This window comes from Vigna umbellata, chromosome 8 (assembly GCF_029865625.1).
Source record: "Vigna umbellata cultivar VRB3 chromosome 8, Vumbellata_1.0, whole genome shotgun sequence".
NCBI lineage: Eukaryota > Viridiplantae > Streptophyta > Magnoliopsida > Fabales > Fabaceae > Vigna > Vigna umbellata.
The window spans coordinates 3357090-3368434 of NC_142172.1; the positions used below are offsets into that span (position 1 = coordinate 3357090).

Genomic DNA, 11345 nt, shown 5'->3' on the forward strand with positions numbered 1-11345 from the left:
TCATCCTTTGTGTATCGCTGTACGAATATGAAGGCTGACGAGAAGAGCTCCCAAAATAATCCGTAATTCCTACTCCAGGACCTGCAGCACGTACACGTCCAGGGTGCTCAGGTCGTCCAATTGCAGCAGCAAGAATATCCTGGCGACCCTCTGGAGTGAATTGGCCTTGGGAGCTCTGCTCAACCAAGGCGTCCTGTAACATTACAAAACACCATTATCAGTTAAATAGTTTAATGTAGTATGTATAATGACAATATTTATTATTTTAGGAACAGTGATAACTTACAATTTTTTCAGAAATCTCTCGTGCTGAGTCGGAAGAGTAGGTGCCCGATGGTCGCATACGGGCCAACTTCCATTTCTCGTGTCTAGACGGTGGAGAAGGAGGCTGAGGAGGGCTACCACTCTGAGATGGTGGTATAGCATCTGCCTTTTGCTTGAGGATTTTCTCCTCAAGCTTCCTATACCCACCACGAGATAATAGGTGGGGGTTTTTGTTCTTAGCACTTGTTCCTTGTGCTTTGCTTCTAATTGCCTGTCACATACACATTAATTAATGAGTTCATATGATATATATTTGTTAATGAGGAATTGAATAATATGAACTACACTAACCTGCCATTCCTCTGACATCCGACTCTCTTTAAAAACCCGCCAAGTCTCCTCATCAATGGACTTATATGCATTACATGGAGTTTTATGTTTAAGGTGTCCAAAGATGTACCTTGATGTCAACTTGCTTTTAAAGTTTCTGAAATTTTCTGCAACAGTTGACAAACACTTATTTCTAAGTGTTGGGACATTTGGAATGTCAAATGTCATCTGAAAAAAACATAATAAAGTTGTATTAGTACAAAATTATCAATATAAACAAATTATAATTCAAATGCTATTAACTAACTTACCAATATATCTTGCCAAATAATGTTCCGATCACCCTCGGACACATGATCAAAAGATGGAATGAGAATGCTAATCTTATCACGTGCCACTACTCCAAGGTATGATCGGAAGTCATCTGCATTGGGGCCAGTTGCCACACCCGTGGTGACATTCACATTCACCGGAGTTCTTTCACCACTATTTTTCCTGATTAATAGTTGTTTCATCCTAGTGGGTCCTCTAGTGGATCTGGGTGGGGGAGCCTCATCCCCTGAAGAATGTGGATGATCAGCCATATATCTGTCAAAATAAATAACAACATTAAATTTTCTTTCAAGACTTATGTAATATCATATAAATTAACAAAACATGTAATAGTATCCAAATTGAAAATTCATACATAAAGATATGGATTCATGATACAAAAGCAGGATCTGATGGAGCAGGGAAGGAAGTTCACACCTAACAATTCATCATATGTATATTCCCTCATCATGATCTGACCGAATTGCATGTACATCATCGTCAACTACAGATTGGTCATCCAACTTTGTTGTAGTTTGAAATGAATGGTTGTCAGCAATATCAATATTAATTAGATTGTCTTCGTTAACTTCAATTTGTTTTTTGCCTTGAAGAGCAACATACCAATGGTCAGACGAAGGATCTTTGACATAAAAAACTTGAGATGGTTGATGTACCATGATAAACGGTTCGTCTCGATAACCCACCTTGCGAAAATCAACCAGTGTCATACCCGAGTCATCTATTTTCACACCACTCTTATTGTCAAACCACTTACACTTGAACAATGGAACGGAAAACTTGGTGTAATCAACCTCCCATATCTCTTCTATTATACCATAATATCTCATTGATCCAAGTACAGGAGATTGATCTTTTGATGTGGAAAATTGAAGTGACTCAGCTTCTAAACTGACTCCACTATTTTGTACTGTGCTTTTATCATCCAAAGTCTTCGTATAGAATGTGCAATTATTGACTTCATAACCTGTACAACACACGACATCAAACTTCAAACCATTTGCAAGCCACAATAAAGTTTCAGAAGAATGTGGCTCTTTGTCAATTTCAGATTTGAACCAAGACATAAATGTTTTGTTATGCTCCATCAATTGCCATTTCTCTGATTGTCTTGGATTTTTATTCTTAACAATGGTTTTGTGTGCTTCCAAAAAAGGGATCACCTCATCTGTGTTGTTCAATATATAAAGATGCGCTTGCAACAATTCTTCGCGATCTTTTGTCACCACATTGACACCTCGGATGCTTTTACTTGTAGAAAATTTATTCAACCATGCTGTGCGAGGAACTCCTATTGGATTCGTTGATGTCATGTAATCTGAACAAAACTCGATACTTTCTTCAGCAATATACCTTTCAATCATCGAACCTTCAGGATGATATGGATTTTTAACGTACCCTTTCAAAATCTTCATATAACGCTCAATAGGATACATCCATCTTAAGTATACCGGTCCGCACAACTTGATTTCTCTAACCAAATGAACAAGTAAATGTACCATGATGTCAAAAAAAGATGGAGGGAAAAACATCTCTAGTTCACACAAGATGATAACAATCTCGCCTTGAAGTTCATCTAACTTTGTAGGATCGATGGCTTTACTACATATTGACGAGAAAAATGAACACAACCTGTTTATGGTGTGCCTAACATTTTTGGGCAAAATTCCACGAATAGCCACCGGTAACAACTGTTGCATTAAGACGTGACAATCGTGAGACTTCATGCCAACAAGCTTTAAGTCCTGCATTGACACTAAACTCTTGATATTTGAAGAGTATCCTTGTGGTACTTTGATACTCTTTAAACATACACAAAAACTTATCTTCTCTTGTCTAGACATTGTGTAACATGCAGGGGGCAAATAAGTACGTTTACCAATCTCCTTCGGTGCCAACTCTTCTCGGATATTCATGTCAACCAAATCCAAACGAGCATTCACTCCATCTTTTGTCTTTCCCTGAATGTTGAGTAATGTACCAATCAAGCTATCACACACATTCTTTTCTACATGCATCACATCTATGCAATGTCGAACATCTAACTTTGACCAATATGGAAGATCAAAGAATATTGATTTCTTCTTCCAAGGGGTCGTTACAGATGACTTCTTCGATGTTTTCCCAAATACATGATGTATTTTATTAACTTTTTGAAGAACTTCAAGGCCAGTAAGTGGATTTGGTGCTTCGTCCCTCTCTTGATCTCCATTGAATGCTTTTTTTAACCTTCGATATGGATGATTACGTTTTAGAAATCTCCGATGACGCAGATACACCGTCTTTCTTCCATGTTTCAATTGATGAGCTGCAGTGTTTTCTTCACATATAGGACACGCTTTATGACCCTTGACACTGTATCCTGACAAATTACCATAAGCAGGAAAGTCATTAATGGTGCAAAATAACATTGCACGCATCATAAAAGTCTCTGAAGCGAATGCATCAAATATTTCAACCCCGTCAACCCACAAAACCTTCAAGTCTTCAACTAGTGGGCTTAGATAAACATCTATGTCATTTCCAGGCTGCTTTGGACCAGATATCATCATAGACAACATCATGTACTTCCTCTTCATGCACAATGCAGGAGATAAGTTGTAAATTATCAATATAACTGGCCAACAACTGTGATTGGTACTCAGATTACCAAATGGGTTCATTCCATCAGTGGCTAAACCAAGCCTAAGATTTCTACACTCTTTACCAAATTCGGGGAATTGTCGATCAATATTTTTCCATTGCTTTGAATCAGCTGGATGACGAAGCAGCCCGTCAATTTTTTCTCATCTGCATGCCATCTAAGGTTTTTAGCATCTTTGGGATTCGCAAACAAACGCTTCAGTCTGGGCACTATTGGAAGGTACCAACTACTTTCAAAGCAGATCCATTTTTTTCTATCTGACCATTATCTTCAGTATTGTTTTTTGACTTGTATCGTGATAAGCCACATTTTGGACACTTTGTCAAAAATTCAAACTCTTTCCTATACAAATGCAGTCATTAGGACAAGCATGTATCCTTTTATACTCCATACCCATTGGACAAAGAATTTTCTTTGCATCATAATTACGAGTGGGCAGTGTATTTCCATCTGGCAACATTTCATTCAACAACGTCAACAGTTCTGTAAAACTCTTATCAGTCCATCCATTGCTCGCCTTCAAATTCATGAGCCTTAACACCGCTGACAAACGTGTGAACTTAGTTGAACCGACATACAAAGGTGTTTCTGCATCAGTCGACATCGTCTCATACACATGAGCTTTGGCAAAATTTTCTGCTCCAACATCGCGGATCATGTCCTCCAATTTGTCTTCATCCGGTCGATCTTCTTCCATGGTGGAATCAGTAACATTTACACTTTGAGAGTCAGTGGGAAAATCCATTTCTTCGCCGTGCCAGATCCATGTTGTATAGCATCTTAGAAAACCATCACATATAAGATGTTCTCTAATTTGAGTTGCGTTCAACTTTCTCCCATTCAAACAGTTCACACAAGGACATCTAAATTTCACTTCATTATCAGTTCTCCCCTCATTACGTTGCGCAAATTGTATAAATTCCTCTACCCCTCTCTCGTACTCAACACTAATGCGTGGTAAATTAATCCAATTTCGATCCATACGTAAATATTCTACAAAATTACAATCATACAATTATACAATATATTCAACATACAATCAATTCAATCATACAATCAAACAATTAATAAACTATAACAATTTCATGCACTATCAAAATTAAAGCAAAAATTATACCATAATACATTACCAAAACTATAGAAACTTCATACATTACCAAAACTATAGCATTATGCAAAAATTAATGAAAAAATCACGTTAAAATGCAAATGGACATAAATACCTGGAAGAGGAACGGCGGCGGAGAGGGTGAAAAACGCAACACAACGGCGGCGGCGGCGGAGAGGGTGAAAAACGCAAGGAAATCACGATTTTGATCGGCTAAAACTCGTTTTTATCGTCAAAAACGAATAATGACCGAACAATTTTGAGTTTAAACGGTTAAAAACGCAAAATCTGAGATGAAGGGTGCTGGGAGGAAGAAGAAACGCGAAACAGAGAGAACGCGCGAGGAAGACGATGCACTGTTCCAAGTTTTGTTTTTTAACTCTGAACAGGGGAATCTACCGCGGTTCACTACTTAACCGCGGTATAAAGGGGTTATATGCCGCGGTTTAACCCCCAACCGCGGCATATACTAATTTAAAAAATTATCAGAAATGGCATTTTTGAAATTATTTTCAAACTATATGCCGCGGTTCAGCGGGCAACCGCGGCATATACCTCGAAATATTTCAAATAAATATTAAATTAATTTCATATAGGCGAATATGCCGCGGTTCCCTGGGGAACCGCGGCATATACCCCTGAAACGTGTTCAGCACAACTGTCTCCCCAACTGCCTTTCAGAGAATTTCAGAAGTTACAGGGGGTATATGCCGCGGTTCTCTGGGGAACCGCGGCATATACCCCCTGTAACTTCTGAAATTCTCTGACTAGCAGAGAAGTTAAGACGTTACAGGGGGTATATGCCGCGGTTCCCCAGGGAACCGCGGCATATACCCCCTGTAACTTTTCAAATTCACTGACCCAGTCAGCACCTGCAATAAATTGGCAGGGTATATGCCGCGGTTGTGCAGAGAACCGCGGCATATACTCTGTTATTTAATTTTTTATTCATACGTGGCGTCAAAGGCAAAGTTTGACTGGGGTATATGCCGCGGTTCTACTGGGAACCGCGGCATATATGTTCGTTTTATTTACAAAACTGCCACCGCGCACCATTATGCTGCGGTTTTCGTTGAACCGTGGCATAATGTGCGCTGTAAAAACCCGATTTTTTACTAGTGAATCAACCAGAAAAGTCAACCAATCAACCAGAATGCTGAAAAGTCAACCAGAATGCAGAAAAAGTGTGACCGAGTGGCGCTGAGCGGTAATTTGGCGCTGAGCGGCAGTATTTAGGTGTCGAAATCACCGTTGAGGGGCAAAACAGCAGTTGGGGGGCAAAATGGATCATGCACTAGTACCGCTCAGCGGTAAAATACTGCTGAGCGCCATTTTAAATGGGCTTGGACCGGTTTTCTGTTACTTTTATGGGCTTGGGCCTAATTTTCTGTAATTTTTAGAATAATATATAAGCTTTAGGACGTCCTAGGGTTGGTATCTTTGGTTGGAGAAGCCGCAAAACACACTTTTCACCCCTTGGGGTAGAATTGGAGATGCTGACGGCTTACCTCTTCTTTTTCTAGGGTTTTTCTATCTCTTCCATTCTTTCATTATTGTTCATCTAGTTTCACCATGAATATGGTGAACTAAACTTTGTATTGTTGTTGGGGAATCAATGTAATCTTTTGAAGCTCTCATATATGGAATTTGTGTTTAAACATCTTATTTGAGATACATGCTTTCTTTCATTAATACTTAGGGTTTTTCCTCTTTGCTCAAAGCATGCATTGTTTAACTCATTCGATGTCATGATTATGGATTTTGTCGATACGGACACATACGGGGAAATCTAGATCTGGGTAAATTCTCCCAATAGCATATTGCCTAGACATAGGGATATGAGGGTTTGTTGCCTTTAATGCTTCTGTGCTTCAGAATTAATTATTAGGGATGCTAGGAATTGTATGAACTCGTAATTAAGGATAGGCTTTCTTCGCAAGGTAATTTAGAGAGTGGCATTAACATTGATGAAAAGAATGATGCATTCCTAAAATATATGAGAGTGGATAAGATGAAGTTGATTACCCCAACAACATACTCATCCAATATAATTCGTCCAGTTTTTGTGTTCTTCTTTCCTATTGATCATAACATGCATACATGTTTAATTCTTGTCTTTTGCATTTGAAACTTATACCAATTTGTTCACAAGTCTTAAATAATCAAGAAATCATATAACTAACTAGGCCGTGAGTCCTTTGGGAGAACGATACTTGGTCGTACCGAGTTTATTACGTGATACGATTCGGTCACACTTGCCGAGGGTTAAACAAGTTTTTGGCGCCGTTTTTCGGTGTTCATAAATTTGTCATCATCGCTCAACGCCAATTACTGCTGAGGGGAAAACTGGCGCTGAGGGGAAGAAGTGTCACGCGCTATTGCCGCTGAGTGGCACTTTTCTGGGGTTGGGCCTATCTTTCTGTATTTTTTAGAATAGTATATAAGCTTTAGGACGTTCTAGGGTTTGTATCTTTGGTTGGAACGAAGCAACAACACACTCTTTCACCCCTTGGAGGAGGATTTTGGATGCTAAGGCTCCTTTGTCAACTTTCTAGGGTTCTATCCTTCACTTTTCCATTGTATTTCATCTAGTTTCACCATGAATATGGTGAACTAAACTTATTTTGGTGTTGGGGAATCAATGTAAATCCTTAGAAACTCTCTTGTATGGAATTTGTTCTTCAAGATCATCTTTATGATACATGCTTTCTTTCATTAATAGTTAGGGTTTTTCCCCTTTGCTCAAAGCATGCATTGTTTAACTCATTCGATGTCATGATTTTTGGTTTTGTCGATATGGACACATACGGGGAAATCTAGATCTGGGGAATCTCTCCCAAAATTATGTTACCAACCTACACATAGGAGTATGATAGTTGGTTGCCTTTAAGCTTCTGTACTTTAGAATTAATTATTAGTGATGCTAGGAATTGTATGAACTCATAATTAAGGATAGGGTTTCTTTGCCGAGACATCGGGTTTAAAGTAATTTAGAAAGTGGCATTAACATTAATGAAAAGAATGATGAATTCCTAAATACAAGAGAGTGGATAAGATGAAATTGATAAACCCCAACAACATATTCATCGATATAGTTCAATTCCCGTGTTTTGTTTCTTCTTGCCCATTTATCATCACATGCATACATATTTACTTTTCAGTCTTTTGCATTTGAAACTTACAACAATTTGTTCACAAGTCTTAATTAATCAATAAATCACATAATTGTCTAGGTCGTGAGTCCTTTGGGAGAACGATACTTGGTCTTACTAGGTTTATTACTTTATACGATTCAGTTACACTTGTCAAGGGTTTAACAAGTCTTTGACTTCGTTTTCGGGGATCGAAGATTTGTTCATCAGATTCTGATAACGGTTGATATACTATTATTTTTATACTTAATTTTGATATTAAAAACACCCTTTATGACTTAGAAACTAGCTTAAAATCATGCTTTTGCTTAGGTTCTGAGAATAAGAGAGTTGAAGGTGGTATTATTGGTTTTATGCTTGGTATTCCTTGCTTTGACAGGAATTAAGATGAATTGGATAAAGAAGTTTAAGTAGCAAGGAGTTGGAGTCACGAAAGGCTGGAAAAGTACCACATAGAAGAATTGTAGATAACGTTGAGCGTCAATTTCTTCTCTCTCACGTCAAGCGCCACCATTGAGCACCAAGTTCTTTTGTCTCACGCTTGAACGCCACCGCTAGGCGCCCTTTTGGAGCGTTGAGCACCAATGACGTGGGCTTGGACCTATTTTCTATTATATTTATGAACTATTTAAGGTTTTGGACGACCTAGAGACTGGATCTTTTGAAAGAAAGAGGCGCAAAAACACTCATTTCATCTCTCGGAGGCGAATTTTGGATGCAGAAGCTCTGATCTTCAACTTTTTGGGTTTTATCTTTCATTCTTTTCCATATTTTCATCTAGTTTCACCATGTCTATAGTGAACTAAACCTCCATTGTTGTTGGGGAAATGATGTAATCCTTTTAAACTCTCATGTATTGAATTGATTTATATTATAAATGTTTTACTTCATTAATTGTTAGGGTTCTTCCTCTACGTTCTATGCATGCTTTGTTTAAATCATTCAATTGCATGATTACTAATGTTGTTGATATGGAAACATATGGGGAAATCTAGAAATGGGAAAATTCTCCCAAAAGCAATATTACCTAGACATAGGGATAGGAGGGTTGGTTGCCTTTAAGCTTTTGTGCGAATGTAATGCATAATTAATTGCTGGGGATACAAGACATTGTGATCTAGTAATTAAGAGTAGGCGAGACATTAGGTTTAAGGTAAATTCGAAAGTGGCATTAACATTAATGAAGAAGATGAATTCATAAATAGATCAGAGTGGATAGGATAAGTCGAAAACCTTAACAACATAATCATTCCATATTTTATAGATCAATCACCCTTGCATTCTTCAAGTCAATTGATCAACACTTGCATTCATATTTATTTTCTGCATTATAAACACCATGATTTTGTTTACAAGTCTTAATTAATCAAGAAACCACATGAATGTCTAGGTAGTGAGTCTCTTGGGAAACGATACTTGATCTTACCATTTTTTATTACTTGATATGATTCGGTACACTTGCCGGAGTCTTAAAATCTGAAAAATAGTAAACGAAGAAGGCAGAAAAGGTTTTCCAGACAACTTTTTCCCTCTCTTGAGACTCTTCAATAGCCTTTCACATCAGTATCTGACCAGGAAATAGAAGAGATGACAGACAATCAGAATGGTAGACGTACCTTGGCAAATTATGCAGCAGTCACTAGACCTCTTCATTTTAATAGTATTGTTAGACCAAGGGTAAATGCAACAAACATGGAGATGAAGTATGCTCTCATTCAACTGGTGAAGATCAATCAATTCAATGGATTTGCTCATGAAAATCCATATGAACATCTGACCACGTTCAATGAAATATGAAATACAATGAAGATTAATAGTGTGCCAAATGAGGCTATTAGACTTAGCTTGTTCCCTTTCTCTTTAGGAGGCAATGCTAAAATGTGGCTTAATTCATTCCCAGAGAATAGCTTCATTGAGTGGGAAGATGTGGTGGCAAAAATTATGAATAAATATTTTCCTGAGTCTAAGTTAAATAAAGGTAAACAGTAAATTTCTTCTTTTAGACAGGGCATGGAGAAAACTCTAGGTCAAACATTGGATAGATTCAAAGGTCTATTGGGGAAGACACCCACACATGGCTTTGATGAAACCACGGTGGTCATTCTTTTCCTTAGAGGACTGAGTTCACAGGCTAAATTGATGATGGATGCCTTAGTTGGAGGTAATATCAAGTGTAAGACTCCAGAGGAAGCTTATGAGTTGATTGAAAAAATGGCGCCAATGATAATGAGATGCATGATGAAAGGGCTCAATTTCAAACTAAAGGAGTTCTACAATTACAATCTCAAGATGCTTTGTTGGCTCAGAACAAAATAATGACTCAATAATTGGAGACTCTGATGAAGAAAATCTCTCAATTGCCTCAAGAATTGCAGAATGTTTCTTAAGCTCAACATCAACTTTGGAAGCAATGTGGTGGAGATCATATTAATGGACAATGTGCCATGCAAGCTATTACCCAAGAAGAAATCAATTTTATGGGTAATCAAGGTCGCCCAGGTAACTACAACCAAGGGTGGAAACCTCACCCAAGCATGGGTCGAGGGCAAGCTGGACAATTCAATAGACATCCACAACAACAATGGTACCCACAACCATCCTTATCTGATACGACTGCAAAACTAGAGGAGACACTCCAACAATTCATGTAAGTGTCTATCTCCAATCATAAAAGCATTGAAGTTGCCAATAGAAATTTGGAGATACAGGTTGGCCAATTGGCAAAGAAGTTGGAGGAAAAGTCTAAGAATAATTTTGGGGCAAATACTGGAGTTAACCCTAAGGAAGAATGTAACGCCATCATGAGTATAAGTGGTGAGATGTTAGTTGAGAGAAAAGAGAAGGAAGTTGGTGAGAAAGAAAAGATGAGTAGAGAAAAAGAGGAATTGAGCGAAAAAAAGGAGAAAAATGAAGAGCGAAAAGAAGAGGCTGAGAAAAAGATAAGAGATGATAATGATGAGGGGGTGGAAAAGGAAAAAGAAGAAGGAGAAGACGAGAGAAAAAAGGGAAAAATAATTGAGAAGCCCCTTCCTTACCCAAAAGGTTATTCAAAGAAGGATAAAGAGAAGCAATTTGGGTGTTTCATGGATACCTTCAAGCAATTGGAGATTACTATACCTTTGACCAAATCACTGCAACAAATTCCTGCTTATGCAAAACACTTGAAGCAGTTCCTTAGTAAAAAGAAGAGGTATTTTGATAAGGGAACAATTGAAGTGCAGGGTAATTGCAGTGCCATATTGCAGAAGACGCTTCCTCCCAAATTCAAAGATTCGGGGAGTTTCACCATCCCTTGCACCATTGGGAATCATGATATAGGGAAGGCTCTAGTTGACTTAGGGGCTAGCATCAATCTGATGCCCCTATCTATGGTAGAGAATATGGGTGGTCTTGAGGTCAAACCTACAAGAATGATCTTGCAAATGGCAGACAGGTCCATTAAGCATCCTTATGGTGTAGTGGAAGATGTTGTGATACAGATTGACAAACTCAAATTCCAGTGGATTTTGTAGTA

The 11345-nt window shown here is 38.2% G+C and overlaps 1 protein-coding gene across 1 annotated transcript; it reads left to right on the forward strand.

The window, feature by feature from the left end:
- The first annotated feature begins 10914 nt into the window (after positions 1-10914).
- Positions 10915-11343, forward strand: LOC124820375 (uncharacterized). Its single transcript, XM_047292046.2, has one exon. The coding sequence runs from the start codon at positions 10915-10917 to the stop codon at positions 11341-11343; it is 429 nt and encodes a 142-aa protein (XP_047148002.2).
- Positions 11344-11345: the final 2 nt, after the last annotated feature.

Coding starts and splice junctions, on each gene's coding strand:
- LOC124820375 (XM_047292046.2), top strand. CDS start 10,915: ATGGATACCTTCAAGCAATTGGAGATTACTATACCTTTGACCAAATCA.